The sequence below is a fragment of the Salvia hispanica genome, chromosome 3 (assembly GCF_029641045.1).
Source record: "Salvia hispanica isolate PSC_SH4W2 chromosome 3, Shi_PSC_v1, whole genome shotgun sequence".
NCBI classification, from domain to species: domain Eukaryota; kingdom Viridiplantae; phylum Streptophyta; class Magnoliopsida; order Lamiales; family Lamiaceae; genus Salvia; species Salvia hispanica.
In genome coordinates, this window is record NC_142694.1 from 56,890,137 (window position 1) to 56,912,189 (window position 22,053).

The 22,053-nt window shown below is 37.7% G+C and overlaps 3 protein-coding genes across 4 annotated transcripts; 1 reads left to right on the top strand and 2 right to left on the bottom strand.

Annotated features, from left to right (window-relative positions):
• The first annotated feature begins 1,953 nt into the window (after positions 1–1,953).
• Positions 1,954–4,852, top strand: LOC125213593 (zinc finger CCCH domain-containing protein 14-like). The gene is made up of 3 exons (XM_048114227.2): positions 1,954–2,311; positions 2,694–2,754; positions 3,921–4,852. Exons 1-3 carry the CDS (start codon positions 2,248–2,250, stop codon positions 4,684–4,686), a joined length of 891 nt encoding a protein of 296 aa, XP_047970184.1. The 5' UTR covers positions 1,954–2,247; the 3' UTR covers positions 4,687–4,852.
• Positions 4,853–5,143: 291 nt separating this feature from the next.
• On the bottom strand, positions 5,144–6,873 carry LOC125213594 (small nuclear ribonucleoprotein SmD3b-like). The gene is made up of 5 exons (XM_048114229.2): positions 6,538–6,873; positions 5,934–5,986; positions 5,785–5,851; positions 5,637–5,693; positions 5,144–5,472 (listed from the first exon to the last, which is right to left on the bottom strand). The coding sequence occupies exons 1-5, from the start codon at positions 6,694–6,696 to the stop codon at positions 5,410–5,412; spliced, it is 399 nt and encodes a 132-aa protein (XP_047970186.2). The 5' UTR covers positions 6,697–6,873; the 3' UTR covers positions 5,144–5,409.
• Positions 6,874–9,567: 2,694 nt separating this feature from the next.
• LOC125210432 (1-acyl-sn-glycerol-3-phosphate acyltransferase 2-like) lies at positions 9,568–15,322 on the bottom strand. 2 transcript variants are annotated; one of them, XM_089068449.1, is made up of 11 exons: positions 15,108–15,321; positions 14,680–14,802; positions 14,116–14,155; positions 13,956–14,029; positions 13,330–13,389; positions 11,709–11,786; positions 11,403–11,561; positions 10,557–10,682; positions 10,253–10,345; positions 10,064–10,147; positions 9,568–9,981 (listed from the first exon to the last, which is right to left on the bottom strand). In XM_089068449.1, exons 1-11 carry the CDS (start codon positions 15,186–15,188, stop codon positions 9,751–9,753), a joined length of 1,149 nt encoding a protein of 382 aa, XP_088924575.1. In that variant the 5' UTR covers positions 15,189–15,321; the 3' UTR covers positions 9,568–9,750. The 2 variants fall into 2 exon arrangements, with proteins under 2 accessions (XP_088924575.1, XP_088924576.1); XM_089068450.1 differs by lacking the exon at positions 13,330–13,389 and having other exon boundaries at positions 15,108–15,322.
• Between the last annotated feature and the right edge of the window lie 6,731 nt (positions 15,323–22,053).

A 22,053-nucleotide genomic window follows, 5' to 3' on the forward strand; every position in this document is an offset into this window, starting at 1 on the left:
AAGACGAATGCGTACAACTAACTAGTTGGGTCAGTGACGATGAAGCCGGTCCAAGCCACGGAACGGCCACCCCTAGTGTACGACAGGGGGTACCTCTCGATGAAGCCGGCCGCCTCAAGGAATTTGCCAACATGCGCCAAGTGGATGCTCATATTCAACTCCAAAAGGATATAATTGAAGAGTTGTGGGAACGGAGGATTGCACGGCGATAGTTTTTTTTCTTTATTATGCATGTAATTTTTTTTTATCTATGTAACTTTTTTAAATGCAATTAATGAATTTTCCCGTATATGTGTCGTAAATTTAATTCCGTATTTTAATCGTAATTTTAATTCCGTAAATGTAGTATATTTTGAATTGTTTTTATTGCGGCTGTCCTAAATCTGATGTGGCGGGTGGTTTTTTTAGTGTTGCTGACGTGGCAGGGGAGAGAATGGCTGGCCTATGGCTGGCCTAAGCACCATTGCGGATGCTCTTAATCAGAATTATTCCCAATAGTAGAATTATTAGGAGTTTAATTATTTTTTTTTTCCATGAGACATTAATCCGTTATTATTCGAACAATATTTGACTTCTTACTTATTTGATAATAATACTATTATATTAAATATTTATTATTGTACACTAAAATTTATAAAAAAACACAATAAATAATAAACTAAAATTATAAAAACAATCAAAATAAAACATAAATTACAATAATTGAAATATGAAATTGAAAAAGAAGAAGGATTATATGAGAAGAAAAGATGAGATTTTTTGTGTGCAAAGCTATAGCAAATATGTTGTCTATTTATAAAAATGAAAAATTATAAAATTTGATATAATTTTTAAAATTTATTAATATTATACTTTAAAATATTACTACTACCAAGGTTAAGAGAAGAGAGAGGAACTTTTTATATAATTTTCTTGCTTTTAATTACTTGATGGCTAGACGGTGGGCCAAAAGTGACCGATAAACATAGTCTTAGGATTTCTTAATTTATTTTATATTTAAAGAGAATTGATGAGCATGGTAATTAATTTCTTAATTGATGACCTTCGACCTTTTAAAATTAATTAGGGATTCTTAATTTATTTCTTTATTGAATTCTTTAACTAATTCCTTATTTAATGTATAAATGATGCATAAGTATGTTTTTAATTTTAAGTATTTGTTCTCTCTCCGTTTAAAAGAAGATGATTCATTTCTTAGATAACACGAAATTTTATGCAACCTTATTTTGTGTGCTAAGCGAAGAGTATAAAGTAAGAGAGATAGAATAAAGTACAGATAAAGACATTTATATTTCTAGTAATGAGCACGGGCGGATCTAGGGGGGCAGGAGGGGGCGGTCGCCCCCTCCATGCGACTATTTTCTCCTTATCAGGATGTAAAATTACCTTGTCCACCCCCTCCATTTGCCTCCGGCGTCGCCCCGAACAACGAAAAATAATCATGTTCGCACTAAATCAAATCAAGCTAATACTATATATTCCGTCTCCTCTGTTTCCGAATCCTGAATCCGCCACTAGTATTGAGTCATTTTTAGTTGAGACAGATAAAAAATGAAAATAAGTCATCTTCAGTGTGATAAAGAAAATAATTTTTAATGTTATAATAAGGTGGTTTCGTGCGAAATAGTTTTTTCAATTTTAAATGGATAATTTTAAAAAGTGTAAGTTATACGTTCTGACCTGAGAAGAAGCCTGAGCAGAGGACGTAGTTGTGATTTGAGATTTAAAAAGAAAAAAGAAAAAGAAAACAGAGGAAAATGATAGTGTGGGAAGAGGCCTCACTCTCTTATTGAAGAAAAAAAATTCGACAACATAAAATTCCAAAATTATAAAAAATTGAAGCCTTGTTTAATTGAGGATCTGGGCCGGACAAACAATGAGCCCATTCCATAAAAAAGGCCCATTTAAAACTTCCGTATGCACGCACGCAACTTGTAATGGGTGAATCGGAGAGCACGTGACATCGCAACGGTCATCGATTTTTCCTCATCACATAAAATGAAGTGACGCTCTGTGATTCCGTCCATCCCTTTCTCTATAGCTTCAATTAAAACCCTAGCTTCACTGTTTCAGTGGAGCTCGACAATCAATTACTGCGTTCTAATCTTTCTTCTCTTTATCCACTCTATCTCGCAATTCACCTCTCAGAACTTCACATTCTCGCGAATTAACTGAATTATTGGTTTCTGGAGCATCTTGTTTCAGTTGTTTTCGTGGTTCATTCGGTGTGATTTTGATCTCTGAGCTATGGATACTCGCAAAAGAGGCAGAGCTGAATTTGCCAACGGCGGTTTTAAGAAATCTAAGCCAGGTATTAGCGCTTGAATCTCGAAAAAAAATGTCTATTTCTCTTTTCCTACCTGGATTTTTAGATTTTTAGTATTTTTATTGTTTGGAAGAGGGGGAAATTCGTGATTTCCCGCGTGGCTGTGGAGGAAATATGTGAAGAAGGAATTTCTAGATCTGTTTAGATGTGAATGATTATTCAGTTGAGAAATCAATGAGATCTACCGGTTAAATTATTTAAAATTTGTACACATTTAATGTGGAAGATTTTAAAGCAAATTGATATTATGGATTGTATTTATTATCTCATGTAGTATGTAGTTTTAGATACTGCTCAAGTGACATACCAAAACATCAAATGAAAAATGTTAGAAAACTGAGAAAAAGTAATTAATGTCTTGCAACAGAAATGGACTCCTTATCAAGTGGTATAGGAAGCAAATTGAAGCCATGCACGAAATTTTTCAGGTTCAAATCTCAACTCACTAAATGAATATTTGAAATTCTAATATCCAACAACAGGCTGTAATGCGGTGCCGAGGGTATTTCATGTAATACTGGAAATCTTCGTAATAATGAAGATGTTGAATAATCAATTTCTTTCTTGATACAGATTTTACCATTTCACAGTAATGATATCATTATCCAGATTTGATGTGGATGGACGCTTGAGATAACTACTTAACAGTTTTTTTGCATCCATTAACTCTTTGATGAACTGTTGCTTTTTTATCTCAAATTTTGTTACTAGTTTTATGCATCACCCAATTTGATTTCTGCCTATCTAAATTCGACACATCTAGCAATTGGAAATTGGGGAAGTGCATTGATTCATTGGCTTAGTTGAGTTACTACTTCTTTAAGTATGTTGTTGCCATTTCAATCTCCACTTATTTGGTTTCTGTTGGAGATTCTGATTCAACCTGAATTATGTTCGAGGCTGTGTTGTTGTTTTATTGATTGAAATGTTTAGTTGGAAGCTATAATCTTTGGCTTTAGGATTTCGTGTTTGTGTGGCAAGAATAAATGGAAACATATGATCTGTAGAAATTAGAATCTAGAGTTTTGTGGTACTTGTGTACTGAAATTCGGGGGAACTTACCACTTGCTTGTTTGTTGATTTCTTTTGATCATGTCTTGTGCTTTTAACCTGCATATGGTAAATATGCTATCATGATGCTTCTACTATCTTCCTTTGTCTCTTAGTGCGACAAGAATATTTTCCAACGCATAACATGGAAAATTTATATAGTCTCTACTCTCTAGTGACCTACATCCTATAAGTTGATTATGATTTATATACTGTATTTGATCAAGTTCATTCAAAGGGAAATTAGGAAGAGAAGCACTTGCAAAGAAATGAAACTTAAGCAGGGCTTTCAAGACTTTATTTTATGAAATGCTTATAGCTAGCTAATTTTTCCTTTCATGTCCCTTTCCAATGATTCTTTGATTGTCTCTGTATTATGTCTTATTCTGTAATTCATCCATAAGAGATAAATTTTGGCAATCGATTTGGTAATCTGCTTGAGAAGCACAAGTATGTTAGTGGTACAGTTGATGGGAGTTCTTCCATCTAGTGTATTAGATAAATGCTAATTAAGATCCAATCTCTGTATTTCTTTTGTTTGCAGCGTTGCCGGTTGTCCCTTTGGTGAGAACTGCCACTTTCTCCACCATGTTCCTGGTGGCTACAATGCTGTTGCCCAGATGATGAACCTGGCTCCTGCTCCCACCCCACGACCAGTAGGTGGCCCCCCACTGCCTGCCCACCAGAATGGTTATGGCTCTCCGGCTGCTGTCAAAACCAAAATATGCAACAAATACAAGACTGCAGAGGGTTGCAAATTCGGCGACAAATGCAACTTTGCCCATGGGGAATGGGAGCTCGGAAAACCAATTGTGCCATCTCACTCCCATGACAATCCCCACCTTGCCGCTGGACCTATGCCCGGCAGGTTCAGTGCCCGGCCGGAGCTGCACGCTCCTGGACCCACAGCAAATTTTGGTTTAACAGCCACAACCAAAATTAGCGTAGATGCTTCCCTAGCTGGTGCTGTAATCGGGAAAGGAGGAGTGAACTCGAAGCAGATATGCAGGCAAACGGGGACCAAACTATCTATTAGAGACCACGAAGCGAATCCCAATCTCAAAAACATCGAGCTCGAGGGCACGTTCGAGCAAATCCAGCAAGCGAGTGCGATGGTGAGGGAGCTTATCGTCAGCATTGGTCCCGGCGGCGGGGCAGGTGAGCCGGGGAGAGGCGCGTTGGCGGCCTCCACTGGCAGGGGCGGAAACTTCAAGACGAAGCTCTGCGAGAACTTTGGGAAAGGGTCGTGCACCTTCGGAGATAGGTGCCATTTCGCACATGGCGAAGCAGAGCTAAGGAAAACAGGATAAGATCCCATCATTTTGTTATGTGAGGTTTGTGTTTTACTTTATTTTAGAGTAATAGAACTAATGAATTGAATCTTGTAGCAGCTACGTAGGTGATTTAAGACAAAAGTGTAGCATAAGTCGCAGGTTTTATTTTACTACTACTATAAATTAAGCTTATTATACTCCATCTTATGCTCAATTTCCTATCTACTACTCGGTTTATGATTTTTTATTAACAGTATCCTTTTTATCTTTATTTTGTATATTTGCTAGCCGGAGGTGCAGCTATAGCTACGAATTGCTATTGCGCATTGATTTAATTATATTGTGAATCAAATTATATTCAGCAAGACTTTTCGAAAAAGAATATCAAGTATACATTCCAATCTATGCAGCATTTATAATGCATGAAAATTAATCATTTTTCATGTATACAACATGTATAGCTATTTCATTCATATTTAAAAAGTGGATCAAATTTTCATACATAAGCCTTCTTGAGAACTTTATAACTTTCACTAAAAGCAGTCAAAAACTGCACATTCCAGCAATCCAAAACAAGTACTACAAAACCTCAACCACAGTCCATCCGAAAAACAAGTCGATTCTAATCTATCTCAGCCATAGCACGTTCACATTAAAACAAAGGGAAAATAGAAACCAAAGACCAAGTATAGCTTAGGAATAACATCAATGGATAAGCCCACTTTACAGCAGCATTCAACACCAATTGCCTGACTACGATCACCTCCGCACTGGTGGTGCAGAACCTCTACCTGGAGGTGCTCCTCGACCAGCAGCCTGAGCCTGCCAATGGGAATTTCAAGAATCAGGGGGATCCAAATCCGAGACTATTTACAATGAGTGAATTAAATTGGAAAGACCATGACACCCTCATCATTGCAAAAAGGTATAAATGGTATGGGTGAATTAAACAGTATTCCATTTACAAGCATAAAGAAAGTGCATACCCTAGCTCGCATTGCAACAGCACGTCCACGTCCTACTCCAAGTGATGAACCCTTGCCCTTTATAATTGGAAAGCAACAGAGGATCAGCAACATCAAGAATACAAAAGTCAACTCGAAGAAAAATATAGAGGTGCAAGAGATAGAGTACCTTGATTCTAGATTCCAAACGCTTGAACATGGGAGCGTTCTTAAGCATATCTGGGATGACCATGAACCTGTAACAATCCACAATTAGTCATCTTTAAACTTATTTGGCACAAATACATACAGGATCCACAATAGAAAATGGATCCCCACTTGACTTTGCTGCCTCTAATGAAAACATGCTCGAGTTGCGAGACCTTTCCATCCTACAATAGGTTGAACAACAGCAATTTCAGATAAGTGAAAAGAATTTAGTCACTGCAACAGCAAATATGAAAGCATCTACATACTAAGGAGATAATCACAAAAACCACCCTAGAGGTGATGAATGCGCTAGATTTTGTATTGCATTTTTAATGATATCTAAGGTTATGAAAACTGCTCGATTATTAGTAACCAGGCCCAAATTTGTTGGCATCTATAATCACACTAGTATTTGGGTATTTTGATATCCTAACATCAATCACTTGATATGTATTCAGCATGATCCATTTCTGAAGATATATTGAAAGGATTATGAACTACATCTTCATGTAGAAATTACACCTTACTGTAACAATCACATAAATCGAATTATAAATAAGCAACTTCAACTTTTTGTGAAGGAAAAAAGGTCTAACCTAATTACAGAATTGCCACTACCAGTTCACACCTAGGGTTTATAATCTAACTTGGGTTTAACAAGCGCAAGTATCAAATACACAGAATTACATGAAATAGAAAGAATAAAATTGAGAAATTAGGAGAAATTAGAGACCTTGGCAGTGTAAGTGATGTTTTCAAGTTGGCAATTCCAGTTATCCTCGCACTCGATCATACTTCCGCGGTAGAGCTCGCCGCTCTTGAGCTCCACGGTGACCACATGCCCAGACGCCTCGTGCAGCAGCTTCACCGGAATCCCTAAGCTCCGACTCATTTCTCTTCTTCTACTTTTCTAGGTATGTATCTATAAAAATTACTAACAATTATTCTTATTATTCCAACAAATTGCAGCTAAAACCCTAAGAATTCGAGACTGGTAAGGAGCGGGTGACGATGACTGAGAAGCCCAGATCTATCCGTGCGCTTATATTGGTCTGTTGAGAGAAGGGCTCACCGCTCACTTGTAAATTAATCCCTCCTATAATACTCACACTTTTTTCTTTTAAATTGAATAATTAATATAATTAAATTAATATTTTATGTATAATAAGAGTAATGCAATGTTAATCAATTCTAGTAATATCTAAACTAAATATCCTATTTCTTACTGAAAAGTGCAAATATTTTAGAACTAAGTCAAAAAGAAAAGTGGAAGTAATATGAGATGGTTAGTAAGAAATTATTGTTCGTAATAATGGTACTTACACTCCAGTGTAGGAGATGTATTAATAGTATTAGCAAAGTTCGAATTTTACTTTTTTTAGTTTTACTAAAAGTATCTATTCCATATGTTAGGAGTTTGAATAGTTTTAATTTTTTTACTTCAAATTTTAAGGAGTATTTGTCTTTTTTAAATTATATAGTAGAAGATGATCTATTCAGATATTTTAGGTGATCCTTATCAAATTGTGTAATAATAGAACATTTGTTTTATACACTATTTAGATCCTTTTGGTATGATTAAATGGAATGAAAGTATTAATGAAATAACATTTGTTTTGCATTTTCATTTTATTCTTTTATTCCATATGCCAAACAAATGAATAAATATAATAGAGATAAGATTAACATTCTATTCCATTATTATAGTCAATCTGACAAGAAAGATCTTAAATGTTTATTTTATTTACAAGGATATAAGAAAAAAACATGATTCATTTGTCCTATATTTATTGTTCACTTTTGTTATTTTTATACGTCCCTTATTTATGATCTTAATAATATTTTATTATAAAATTAAATATAAAAATGAGACTAATATTCCATTAATTTTTTTAATCCACCATTTTTACATGTGCTAAAAAGAACGTGAACAATAAATAGATGACGAAATGAAATAAATACATATCAATAATTACATATGTGCCGATTATTTATTACGCTAATTTTCATTCATATATAATTATGAGACAAACTTTAAAATTATCAGTGTTACTAGTACTTAATACTAAAGGGTCTATTCAGTTAGTACATGGTCTATTTGTTAGACTCTAGTGACAGCGGGCTCATAAATTGAGGCCTGGTTGCGATTTTTCATAGGTACAATTCGCCCCGTGTGTTATTGGGAAAAGAGGCGAAGTGCAGCCACTTGGTGCACCACTAGAGCCACACCTAGAGGGCGGTTTGGTGCGTCCCGACCTCGCATACCTCACGGTGGACCACAGGATTATTAAAATTGATTTTCTAAAAAGATTTAGTACTGAAATCAGTTTCATACAAATATACATATAGATACTTACGCCGTCCCTAATAGGTATGAACATTTGATTCAGTACAAGTTTTAACGTATAATTGATAAAGTAAGAGAGATAAATAGTATTGTAACCGTATAAGTAACGCTAGTGGAGAATGTGTTCCACATCATTAATAGTGTAGTAAATGGTTATAAGTTGTAAATAAAATGATATGTAAGATTAGAAAGTTCATACTTTTTAGAGACGGACTAATAAAAAAATAGTTCATACTTTTAGAGACGGAAGAAGTATATTCAGAATAAATATTAAATCAAAGGAGTATCTATATATATAAAAGGGAACTTCATAAAATAAGTAGTAGTACTAGTATTTTTTTAGAGCAATCCATCAAATAAATACCTTTGCTCGATTGTTATACAAATCCAACCATATTCAGTCATCAGCATAATTTGTTCCCAAATATATAACAAATCAAGAATCTAAACTCCCCTATCGTCAATAATCCTCCATTCCAAAATCTGAAGTCCAGTCACATTTTACATAGCAAGAGAGAATTAGACAAAACAAGACAAAAAAAAAAACCTCTGCTTTCACTATAAGAGCATCTCCAATGGTACATGGGCCAGTAATCGGCCAGCCACTCTCTCTCCCTGCCACGTCAGCAGCACTAAAAATCCACCTGCCACATTAGATTTAGGTCAGCCATAGGCCAGCCGCAATAAAAATAATTCAAAAAATACTACATTTACGGAATTAAAATCACAATACGAAATTAAATTTACGACATATATACGGAAAAAATTCGTTAATTTTATTTAAATAAAAAAAATACATTAACTAAAAATCAAAAAAATTACATAATAAAAAAAAATCTGGGCTTCCACACACGAGCCACCGCCCCACTATACTTCTCACTAATTTATTAAAAAAATACATTAAAAAATGTTAGTATGCCTTGAATCTGTTATAGTTTGCCGCTAGCCAAACTGGGGTCTCGCTGCCCGGTCAGCGAGTCAGGGGGTCAAGGGGGGCGACGCCCCCTTGCCATGGGAGTTTGGGGGCGCGGAGAGGCCCCCGGCCGAACGGTATGACATGTTTCTGTTTTAGTTCTTAATTTTGTATTGGGCCTAGTTGTTGTTGTCCATCGTTAGATGTTGCTCTTGTACAGAAATTTAGAGAGAGAGAAAATCGCGTTTATATAGGTTTTTTTTTTTTAAAAAAAAAAAAACGAAAATCGGCGCTGGCCGGCATTGTGGCGTGCCGATCGGCCAGCGCCGAGCGACCGGCCAACCCACGCCGAAAGTTTAGCCGATTTTCCGCTGGCCGACTCCAATGGTTCGGCTAGCCGATCGGCCAACGCGACGAATCGGCTAGCCGGTCGCTAGCCGACCATTGGAGATGCTCTAAAATTTGCCCCAATATCCCATCACAGTTGAATTAACAACAATGAATTTTCAAGCCAAGTTCTCCCAAATCATGACAAGATCAGTTAATTGTGTTTGTACAACCATATAAGAAATTCAAGAACATGCATGTCAACTGTTAGAAAATTACATATATAAAATGGACGAGATAACTCAGCTGGATCAGGAAGGTAAGTGATAGTGAGGCCGATGAGATGTGCACGCTTTTACCTACTGCTGTTTTGGTTGTCTACTCGACGCTTCACGCCCTCCTGTCGGAGCGATTCTAGCAGGGGTCGACTTTTCAGCTTTCGAGAACTGAATCAAGACCTGCATGAGGATTGTCACGATAGCCAAACAAATCGCTGAAAAGGTGATGCCTTTCCACGACGAGAAGATTGAGGACCGCTGGAAAACTTTCCATGCTCCCAAAATGAGCAGTATGGCCCAAGAACAGACCACCTGTCATTGCAAGAGACGAGAACAGGTTACAGCTGCTCGATAGAGGGTTAGAGTGTGGAATAGAATACTATCAAGTAATTACCAAAAGGGACTTCACCGGACGCCCAATGTCTTGCTGTCTTTCACCAAAGGAGCCCTCAGCTATGTGCTTGTCCAATAACTTATCCTGTTAAGAGGATAAGAATATGACATTGATCAATTTTCTCGATAAGGTGAACACACTTTAAGAAAATGGAAAATACCAAATAGCGATTTAGTAAAAGTGAAACACCTTGGCTACAAAGGCATCTTTACACCATTGAGCAACTGCTTCATCTGTTTCTGGCAAATCCTTCATCAAGTGTCGCTTGAGGTGCACATGAACCTTAATAATACCGTAATAACATAAATATTGGGAAAGCACAAAAAGCGGGTTCAATTAAAATCCACAGAAGTAGCAGCAAGCTCTGTATTCTGTAATTACTAGAAACACCATTTTGCACACTGAACCAGTAGTTGCATAAATCGGGTCAAATTTGCATAATATTTCCAACCACACATCAACAAGTTCTAGGTAATAAGATTTACAGGCTTACCACCGAAGATTGTCCTTTAAAAAGTCTGAGCATGGTTGGTTGAGGAGATGCTTTGGGAATAGCAACCGTCACATCATATATAGCAGGAACAAATGAACGCATATGACTTACTGCTGTTACAAAACCCTGAAAGACGGCCAAAATGAAACAATGCTGAACATATGGGACTTTGAGGAACAAAGACAAAAACAGCAATGAAGTCAGAAAATCTCAAGATTCCACAGCCTTTAGACTAAAAAGGCAGTATCCTCGGCTTAGTTAAATAGGAGTAATACTTCAAGTGAAGTAGCAACACACTGAAAGAAGGGGTGCTAAATTTCAGAAAGAAGCCAGAAATTAATACCAAATTCAATGTTCCATAAAGTATGGATTATCTTAACTGATGCGGTCACATCAATTTATCAGGGTATAACTTTAAGTGTATGGTTTCGTCTAAATACTTAATACTATCTGTTTCCCCAATATTTCAAACATACTTGGAAACAAGAGCTATCCGTAATACAGCAATCTTGAAAAGCAATGCTGAAATGAGAAAGTGTGCCACATTAAATTTACAAAAACGACCAAACTGGCCTATATATTTAATGAGATGCATTTTGACAAACCATGAGAACTTCTAGAAAATGTGAAGCCTCCATTTCAGGAAATATGTTAAATAACTAGAATCTCTGGAAATAACTTGGCTACAACTCCAATTAGTTAAGAACTTAAAAGAAGATCACTATAAAATTAGAAGAATTCAAGTTTCTAGGTTCTAAAATGTGAAATAAGCATGTTGGTCAGAATTAGGCTTAAGCATTGCAAAATGGAAATATAATGCATCTTAAAAGAGGGTTAAGTTGTAACCTTCGTTCGAGGAATCAATACATTCTTTGGAACTGGCAGCCCTGTTGAGATTGCGTATTCTTGAGCAGCTAAAAGTTTTGCCTGTGTGAAGCGAGTCCCCTCAACAAAAAGTGCCAGCCAAAATGGCAGAGGAAAATCCCTTAGCCGTTTAAGTCCTGACTGCAGCAAATTTTAACTACCATCAATTAGGCAATCAAGTAAGGTAGAAACAGAAGAGAAAGAAACAATACACACATAAGAAAAAAAGTAAAATGGAATATGAAAGATTGAAAACTCATTACCAAGTATTCAACCACTCAACAGTACCTTTAAGGTGCTTTCATCCTTTGCCCAGCTTCTTTCAAGAAAGAGATATTCAGAGAACCACATAGACCATCCAATGACCTGCTCAGAAAAAAATTACATTGTATCTTTGAGCAAGCCTTGTTGCACGCTCCAAAGAAAAAGTATAACAGAAAGGATACAAGGAGCAAAATAGATAAACAAGAACTTCTTAATGGACACGGCAGGGAGATGGTTTTAGTCATATTTGACTGGCCACACTTGTTGTGTGTACTTCGACCATTACAGTACTACGAAAGAGAACATAATTTATTACTCCCCCCATCCCACAAAAATATGGACTTTTGGGACGGCATGAAAATTAATGCACAATTGGTAAAGTAAGAGGGAGATAGAAAGAAAAAGTAATTATAGTATTGTTAGTGGAGAATGGGGCCCACCTTATTAGAGAGAAAGAAGTTACCAAAAATAGAAGGGGATATTTTTATGGGACATCCCAAAATGGAAAATGTCCTTATTTTTATGGGACGAGGGGACTGGGGAGTATATAATATCGGTGCAAATTCCAGCACTTCTTGGTGTAGTTTTTGGCCCTGAGTAATAAACTCCAGATATAGTGCCCGTACGACCTTCATCTCATATATTTTAGTTTTATTTATTCAAAGAAAGGCTCCCTATTTACTTGCTGTCAGTCGTTCTATAAAAAGTCTTTAGCTTTTTGCATGTAGAATCATTTCATCAATGAATAAACTTCATCAAAATAGTCTGTCATACGACTCATATACAGTCTTATTAAAAGCGGTCCCAGGCGTGGGGCTGCTCGAAGCTCTGCTGTAATTGCCCCAACCACTGTGGGGCGAGCAACATTCATGGGGCGCCGGGGCGGCTGGGGCGAGAGAGGGGTGACGATGGGGCGATTTAAAATGAGAAGGGAAGAAGATGAACAATCTCCTTAATATTTAAATAGAGACAACTTTTTAGGTAGTTTAAATGTAAGATGCAGGTTGCAGGTCTCTATAATAATTACTCTTATAGACATTCTCTTTCTCTGTCATAGGCACTTTCTTTTTAATTAATAATTCTTTTTTTTTCTCTTTCTCTCTAAGAGGGTCTCATTTACTGAATACGCACATATGCAAGCTCTCTCTCTCTCATAGACACTTTTCCATACGCTGCAGACACTTTTACTGTTAATATTATAAACAGAAAATTATACTATACGGCTTTCTTTTTGCTTTTTGCTTTTTTTTTTTCCTCTCAGGCACTTTTCCATAGGCATGCTATATACATATATATTATATGTACTTAAATAGAAAAACACATTACCCATTATATTCATTATATTAGGAGCATCCACCTATGTATCTAAAGTACTCCGATTAAAAAAATACAGTAGTATATATTCACAAAATGCAGTGGTGGATCAATACAAAATAATAGTGCAGTGTGTTATGCAAATTTTGAACTATAAATGCACCCCAATTCGTGGTGGCGGTGGGGCGCACGCCCTGTCCCCCCGGTGCACCCCGCACCACTAACAACACTGCTCATATAATGATCAGAAGACACAAAACAATATTGAAAACTAACTTCAAGTGAAAGCTATGGGATTAATGTCATAAGACGGTTATCATTAGGCACTTACAGGAAGGAGCTTTGATGATTTCTTCATAACAGCCAGAGTGCTACCAAGGCAACCTGAACGCTATCAAAAGATATCCAAATTTCGGTAACTAATAGCGCCGTAATAAAGATGACACCAAAGAACCAGATGTGATCAAACATATGTCAAAACTCTCAACCTTGCACTTTCTATGTTCAGCAATTACATATGACACAGGAATGTTTCTTGAGGGTACCAATATTCCAATAATAAAAAATGACTGTCTCAGAATCTATATATCTGATTCATGGCGCATGCACCAGAATAGGTAAAACCGTAAAAGCATCTCTAGTATGCATTATTATCTCCAACTAGGTGAAATCCTTGTTGCCACTCAATTTGAAATAGCTAGAAATTTGAGCCAAATACCAACTTCCAACAGTGTACCTGTGCTAAATTAATCTATGATTATACTTTAATTGCTGATAAGACGAAATGTATTCATTATATATGTGGATATGATGCATCAATATCAAATAAGTGGGTCCATTTTTCTGCATTACATAATCATGATATTCATTATTCAATGCGCATGGGAAAAATAGACATAGTTCTCATACTGAATTGGCAGATCCATATAATCATTGTTTAGAAGGCAGATGGCAAACCTGAGCCAAAACCCATCCAACAAGCCAATCAATGTCACTCCTGTGGTTACACATGACGAGTGCATGTTCTTTACCTGGAAATTACCAATATAACATGATATAAGTGACTCAAGTAATATCAAGGTATAAAGATTAAGTACGAAGAACTAAGTGGGCTTACCCATTAACTTGAAGGTTTCAGAATCAGTGTACAGTTCAATCTGAAACCAAATTAGTAAAGGGATGTGAGGCAGACAGGTGGTTCAAATGAAAACAAACAGTTTTAATGACCGTTCATGCATAAACACAAAAGCCTGTTAAAAGAAAATATTTTGGGCGTTGAGATTTGGGTGGTATAGTGTAGGGCTATAGGCACAAGAAACTTCCCATGTAAAGGATTAAAACTGGCTATGATCATCACTAGCATAATTTTTACCTAAGAATCTCAAGAACAACATCACATGCTCAATGAGACTACATCCAAAAAGTTAGACTCTAGAGAGCTAAATCTGTTGTTAGAGTATTGTTGGCTCAAAAGACTGTCTTCCATCGCCCCTAGCAACTACAAATTGTACTGAAGATTGTCATCAAACTAGCAAGTAAACGCAGTAACACGACAACTCAATCAATAAGTTACATCAACTGATATGCACTTCCACTGCAGATAGCAACCTATGCTGGAGCTAATAAGCTAAGTTGAGTATTACTGGTGGATTATATATCCATTTCTACAGAGGATTTTCACCTTGAGACCAGCCCACCAATCGATCAGCCACACAAGCTCGAGCCATAGTAGCTCTGCAACCTGCCGGTTTATCCTCCGGTAAGTGCTCTTCGAAATAGGCCTTATTAGCACATAGCACACTGCCTGGAAAAACAGACACTGAAAGTAATTAAAAGGGGAAACACATATACACACAGTCACACACTAAGGGAAATTTACTCAGCTTAGACCACAGTCAGCTAAAGGTTAATTTATAAAGCAAATAAAACTGCACAATCGTGGATTTGGCTATCGCTGGCTCAAAACTGCACAAATAAAACCAGCTGAAAACTGCACAAAACTCAAATTCGACTTGGCTCTCATTGGCTGAAAAGTGTGGTAAAGTACAAAATCCCAAAGAAGCAAGCCTCAATGAATCATATTGATACAAAGTTGAAACTGTGAAGCACCTGGATTAGGTTAACGGCGAGTCCAGAACAGAAGAATAGAACGCCCAACGGCAAAACAACAATAGCAGCTGGGATAGCCATACACGAGAATCAGAAGCCTCTCTCTCCGATTTGGGAGCGAAGGAAGAGGGCACAACTACCGCAATAAATATAGGGCATAAAATTGGGGGAAATGATAGATTAGAAGCTGGATTTCATTTCATCACAAAACTGTGTAAAATTAAATCGCTGATAAATGCCTTTTCGTTGGAGGGGTATTTTAATTAATTTGTAATATTTGTGCTATTCTTAATTTATTTTGTGATTATAATTAGAATAAATGTATTTTGTCAACAAAAGTATTTGATACACACTAAACCATATAACATTAAATCTTTATAATTATCCATACTGAACCATATATCGATCCATAATAAATTTGTATTATAATGATCCATATTGATTTTATATTGAATATACATAGTTATCTACGCGCAATTGTATACTGATCAATATATAGTAATATTACCTACTGTATTTTGTACTAGTATATTTTGTATGTATAAATTTTTTTCTTAATTCTAGTTTCATTTACAAAAGAAATTGACAATCTCATCACTAGACTTAGGGCCCGTTTTTTAGCCTTGATGGGAATAAGGTGGCTACGACTTGGGCCTTGATTATTTCATGGACAATAGTGTTTAGTGAAGTAATTAAACTTAAGTTTTGTAACTTAGGACTAAATTGGTCTTTTTCCACTCCCTTGTTTTATACAGCGTTTCTCTAGCTGGTTTCATATTTACTGACAAATATGCCCCTACTATTTACATGGAGAATACCAAATATGCCCATGGAAGCTCAATCGATGCGCCAACTTCCCGTTCAGATTCACTCTATAAATAACGAGACGCACCTCCTCCCGCCATCAGACCTAGAACTCCCGCGAAAAAAAGAACCCTTCATCGACATCGATTCACTCAAGTAATTTTCCTTCGCTCATTGTCGATCACGTTCTGAGTTTGTTATTTGAGTGCCATCTAATTTATTTTTTTACATATTCATGTAGATGTCAGGATCCTCTCGTACCTATGTGAGTCAGCAAGTTCCATCTGGAAGCAAAGGTTGTGTATGATATATGAGCAATTTTGTTTAATTTTATATGTGAATGAGTACTTATCTATTACAGATGTAATGTAATGCAGAGAGAACTCGTCGTGCGTGGAGCGACAAAGAGGAAATGTTCTTGATTGGGATAATGAAGGAGTTGGTAGCTACTGGCTGGAAGGCCGATAACGGCTTCAAATCTGGGTATCTGCAGAGAGCGGAAGAGGCAATGCGCCGAGAGTTTCCGGGGACTGATTTGAAGGCCAACCCTCATATCCAATCGAGAATTCACACCTGGAAGAAGAGTTTCTATGCTCTGTCAAAAATATTAGATCGAAGTGGTGTGGGATTCAATGTTCACGGTGACTATAAGATCGACGTAAGCGACGATCAATGGAGCCAAATTGTTAAGGTACTTGTAGACTCCATACATATCTCTTGAACTATATACTATCACAGTTTCGCGATTGTAACTAACATCATTAATACAGGCTACCGGGGCTGCCCATGGACTACGTACTAAGTCGTGGCCATATTACGAGGACTGGAAGTGGATCTTTGGTAAGGATAGGGCAAGTGGGATAACAGCTGAAGACATGCTTGATGCTTACAACGGACTCGATCCGATTGAGCAAGTGGCAACTAATGGAACTGGCCTCGATTACGACTTTGGTCTCCATGACTTCCTTGGAGGTGATGCAGGGCTGAACAGGGACTCCCCTCCTGTGATGAGTGACAATGGATTCTCTCGTGGGCGTGAGGCACCTCCTGTGATGACTGATAGTGGATTCTCTCGTGCGCGTGAGACACCACCAACTGAAACCTCGAGCAAGAAGCGCAAAAAGCACGATGCTTTGGAGGGACTTGTGGATGTCATTGGAAAAATGCATGAAGCCACCAATGCTCGACTTGAGTATCTGGGGACCAGGATTGGTTATGAATTCGACCTCACAAAGGCACGTAAGGATGTTTTCGAGCTTGTTGGTAATATCAATGGAATAAACCTTGCCCAAGTCTTTGATGCTTCTGACTTCATTCTGGAAAAAGTTCAGCGCTTGGACTTCTTCATGAGTCTCCCAGAGGTGGCAAGGCATGCGTATGTCCTTCGCGCATTGGAGAAGTGTTCTGCTAACTGATCGAGAATGTGTGTGGGGCAGATGACAATGAAGCTAGTGTTGGTATGGGCTATTAGGATCACTCTGTTTTTTGCTATGTAATTATAAGTATGGTGTGGGTCTAAGTTAGTATGGTTTGCTAAGCTAGTGGCTATTTTGCTAATGTAAATAGATGCATATCTATGAACCAGTATGACTATTTTGTTGGTATGGATTGCTAGGTTGATGGTTATTTTGATATCTACAAAAGCGTATGGAAGTAATGAAGGTGTGATGCTAAATAGTTTATATAACCACTACTTGTTTGATCCACAAAATTTATAAAATATTTTGATGATATTCTGTTGTAGCATAGTGTTTGTCCTCCATGAGGTCCATCCATCCACAACAATTTCAAAACTTGCCAATAACTGCGCGGCCATATTACATTAATGACATGAGACCAATTCGATTGCACATTCTCATATTACATTAATAACATGAGACCAATACATATGAAAACACTACACTATATTATCATATAGTAGTCATCGCCCATGGTCATTTTCTGTTATGACTCATTGCTAGTGCTTGATACCCCACAAAAAACAAAAAGAGCGAGACGTTAGCGTTATATGCATCATATAGCTTTTATCTATTCAAATGTTAATGGTCACATAAAACTGCACATCATCCCTATCCACCAACTGGAATGATAGTCGATCTCCTTCAACTAAGGCATTGCCTTGCATAAAGCACTTCCACCCATGTTCAACCCAAAGCTTGCCTTTGCCGGTACCTAAATGCATCTCCCAAGTGTTGTCAAAGGTGGTGAAGTAGGCGCGTTGATCTTGCATAGAGGCGGCAGGGATGTATGCATTCCAGAATTGAAGAGGCAGTTCCTAGATCATAAAAAAAAATTCATATAATGTATTCTAACAAGGAAGCTTATACGAGGAGTACAATATGGTGTTAAATTTCAATACTCACGAAGCAGCCCGCAATATTTTTCGGAGTCAGTACCAAATTGAAAGTGGGGTACACGCCTTCAGCGGGCGGCATCACCTCTGCTTCGTATTCATCCTCGGACTCTGCATCGGACTCACTTTCAGAGGGAGAGTAATCGTCAGACGATTGTATATCGGGGGAGTAGTAATCTTCGTCGCTTGGAATCTCTCCATGAGCTACACATATGGACGGGGCAAAAACTATGTTAATTCAATGAGTGGTGCTAAATTTTAAAAATATTATTATTAAAGAATGTAATTTTCAAATAATATGGCTCTAAAATATGTTAATTCATTGAACTTTACAACGAATAAACACTGAAATATGAAAAAATTCTAGCTTATATTAATATTTTAAGACTTTTCCCATAGCCAAGTCAAAATGCTAGCATTATTCTAATTAAAGATATTAGTAAATGCTTAATGCTAACAATGATAAAGCATAAGGCATTACTCCAATAAATACACGCATTACCAAATTTCTTTATTTTATTAAATACAATGTTGATACCTTTGCAGAATTTTAAATATAAGTAATATTATATCATTTTTTTCGGTTCTTCCACAAAATACACCGCCATTGTTGTTTCTATCTTAGACTTTATATTAGTTTGAACAAATCATTACCTCTTAAGTCTTTTTTCGGTGGGCAACCACTGCCAAAATCAAATCGCTTCACATGGAATGTCCTCCACCAAGCCATGTGAACATGAGCACGTCCAGATTCACGATCTCGTTGGCTTGAACAAAGCTACTCCATCCAATCCTGAAAAAGAAGCCATTTGCAACTCTCAGCAGAGTTACACCCCACACTCTCCCATTGGGCATCATAAGAACACATTGATGTGGCAGGTCAGCCCCATGCCGACCAACAAATTCAGGTGGGAGGCACTGCAGGTGAAAAAAAAATAATAGTATCATTTTGCTTCTATTTTTGACACAAGAATCGAATATATATCAAAGAATAAAACTATGAATCTTACAATTCCGTTGTTGTGGAGGCCCTCGGAGTAGCACTTGAAGAAACCTGGGAGCCTTGCATATTCACCATCATTCAGAGGGGGAGCTGCCATTATGTGATGAGTTCTATAACCATCGTAGAGCTATTTATTGATTAGGATTATAAGAGAAAGAGAAGAGGGAGCTCCACCTAAATTGCAATAAATTCTCAACTTACCCAAATCTAGTGCGGGATTACTGTAAAGTTGACTCCGAAAACGGTGCGCAATGAAGAAGTGCTCTGCAGAATGGTTGATGGGGGTAGATGGGGTAGTTCGATGTCAATCCTCTGAGATAATCAATGAAGATGAGAGATATGAGTCAGGTTTATCTTATGCTTAATTAAAGCTAACCATTAATTGCTGAGTGAGGAGTGGGTAGTTGTGTGATGTAATCTACTACACCTTTCTTTTTAAGATGAGTATTATAAAAAGGCTTGTAGGCAACTCATTCTACTCCATATATCTCTAACTTTCCGAAAATGGCTATGAACATACCTCTGCAAGATGTCTTTTTTTATCAAGGCAATTGGAATCCACGTATGGATACTCTGATGTTGTCAACTATCATACATTTTCGCGACAACGCATGCTGGGAAGGTAGTAATATACCCCCATGGGTCTTGAACGAGTGTGGGCTGGCTATACAGGGTGAGTTCGGGATCGAACTCACAATCTCTGAACTGACTGACCGGCTACGCCATCTGCAATCTCGACACCACACCTTCAAAGAGGTGGTACACACTACAGGGGCATCTTGGATTCAACGTCAAAACTTTGTCGCTGCAGCTGATTGTGTGTGGGATGAAATATTGAAGGTAATAACTGCTTCTACTACATTGTATGGCATATAACTCATTTCATATAACTTATATTTATTTTGTAGAAGAACACCTTTGCTGCGGCATACTATCACAGAGACGAGCCTGAATTCAATCTCCTAGCTTCTTTATTTGCTCTTGATGATGTAAAGCTTGAAGATGTGCAGCTTGATGACACTCCTACAGTCATTGTAATTTCCGACTCAAGCGGAGGTGGAAACCCCATCCCAGTGAAATGTGTGACGCCGTCAGAAGATGAAGATGAGGTCAACTCTCCGGCTATTGGGGCAGAGTCCAAAGTCCGACGTAAGCTATTTGTCCATGATGAAAGCTCAACTGATTGTCAATCGTCAACTGTGAAGGACCAGTGTCATGTGGTTCCACTTATGGGTGCCGGATTCCAGTCAAAAATGAAAAATAAACCACCACGTCCCACTCAGCCGACTTGCCCACACGTGCTGAATGGTTCCCCTTTTGCGAGTTCATGTGCCTCGTGTAGCCCTCTCCCTGCCAGCCGACGTACTGCTCCGTAGGAAGTTGTCTAGATTATGCTTGCAAGTATCTACAAGTGCTTTGTTTATAGTAGGCTAACCTTTATCTTATATTAGATATTTGATGCCCATCGTCTCCCCTTTTTGTTTTTTGAATGTGTTCTGGGAGGCTTTTTGTTTTGAAGATGTAAAGTGGTGTGTTTTATCAAACACATCAACTGATATTTAAATGGGCTTTAATATTCAAAATATATTATAACTATTTTGGGTTGATGAAGGTGTATATGAAACTACACTATATCAGTCTGTGTTGGAGCAAAATATATACTCATTCACACAAATTCATATGCATAGGGTAGAGTTTTAGTAACATAGAGTGCTCATGATTCATAATCCTTGTTCATACATTCAAAAACATCCCATACATATTACATAGTGTTAGGAAGAGTTGAACCACTTCAACTTGACTCAAAAGGTGAAACTTCTGCTTGTCTTCGTTGATGATGCATCAGAGCGGAGCACCGGTGTACTGAAATTTGCATAGTTCATATTAGGTGCTTGCTAAGGCCAAAACTGACCACAACACAAGTAATCAAACATAAGAATTTTGTCATAAAAAAACATACCACATTCCACATCGATTGTGCTAAGGCATCTCGATGAGTATTCCACTCTGTTGTAGGCTCAACTGTGTCAACAAACTCATTTTCAACAGCCTCGGCTTCTAAATCATTGTCAATATGACCTCCATCCATTGCCAATTCGATTGGATCGGATAACATTGCGCCTCGCACATAGTTGTGAAGTAGAAAGCAAGCCATAATAAGCCTAATCTGCACCTTCCCCGGGTAAAAGGCTGCACTCCTCAAGATTCCCCAACGCATTTTAAGTACAGCGAACGCACGCTCGATGACATTTCGTGCACGCGTGTGTCTCATATTGAAAATTTCGCGTGGACTCTGAGGAGCCTCAGTAGCGGGCCCCCATTCTTTTAGATGGTAGCGGACACCTTTGAAGGGAGTTAGGAAACCATCACTATTTGCATAACCATTGTCGCATAGATAGTAATTACCTGCAATCGAATAATCAACTTTGATCAATAGTAATAGATAGCTGAGAATCAAGTATAACGGTTCCTAAATCACACCTCGAGGAACCTTCAATCCATTGGGGCGATTCACAGCATCGCGGAGGACCCGAGCATCCCCTGAAGATCCCTCCCAACCCGGTAGCACATACACGAACTTCATATCCCGGTCACAAACGGCTAAGGTGTTGGTGCAAATTTGACCTTTTCGTGAACGATACCGAGGTTTATCAGTCTGGGGCACGTGTAAGCTGATATAAGTCCCATCTAGAGCTCCAAGGCACCCCTGCATCAATAACAAATTTGTTTAAAAGCTAGAACTACATTATATTGAACCTCTTTGGGCTGTAAAAGCTAACACCTTG

Coding starts and splice junctions, on each gene's coding strand:
- LOC125213593 (XM_048114227.2), top strand. CDS start 2,248: ATGGATACTCGCAAAAGAGGCAGAGCTGAATTTGCCAACGGCGGTTTT. Junction 2,312..2,693: donor TTTTAAGAAATCTAAGCCAG/GTATTAGCGCTT, acceptor GTCTTGCAACAG/AAATGGACTCCTTATCAAGT. Junction 2,755..3,920: donor CCATGCACGAAATTTTTCAG/GTTCAAATCTCA, acceptor TTTTGTTTGCAG/CGTTGCCGGTTGTCCCTTTG.
- LOC125213594 (XM_048114229.2), bottom strand. CDS start 6,696: ATGAGTCGGAGCTTAGGGATTCCGGTGAAGCTGCTGCACGAGGCGTCT. Junction 5,987..6,537: donor ACATCACTTACACTGCCAAG/GTCTCTAATTTC, acceptor AACCTATTGTAG/GATGGAAAGGTCTCGCAACT. Junction 5,852..5,933: donor ATTAGAGGCAGCAAAGTCAA/GTGGGGATCCAT, acceptor GGATTGTTACAG/GTTCATGGTCATCCCAGATA.
- LOC125210432 (XM_089068449.1), bottom strand. CDS start 15,188: ATGGCTATCCCAGCTGCTATTGTTGTTTTGCCGTTGGGCGTTCTATTC. Junction 14,156..14,679: donor ATTGGTGGGCTGGTCTCAAG/GTGAAAATCCTC, acceptor ATTTGGTTTCAG/ATTGAACTGTACACTGATTC. Junction 14,030..14,115: donor TGAAACCTTCAAGTTAATGG/GTAAGCCCACTT, acceptor GGTAATTTCCAG/GTAAAGAACATGCACTCGTC.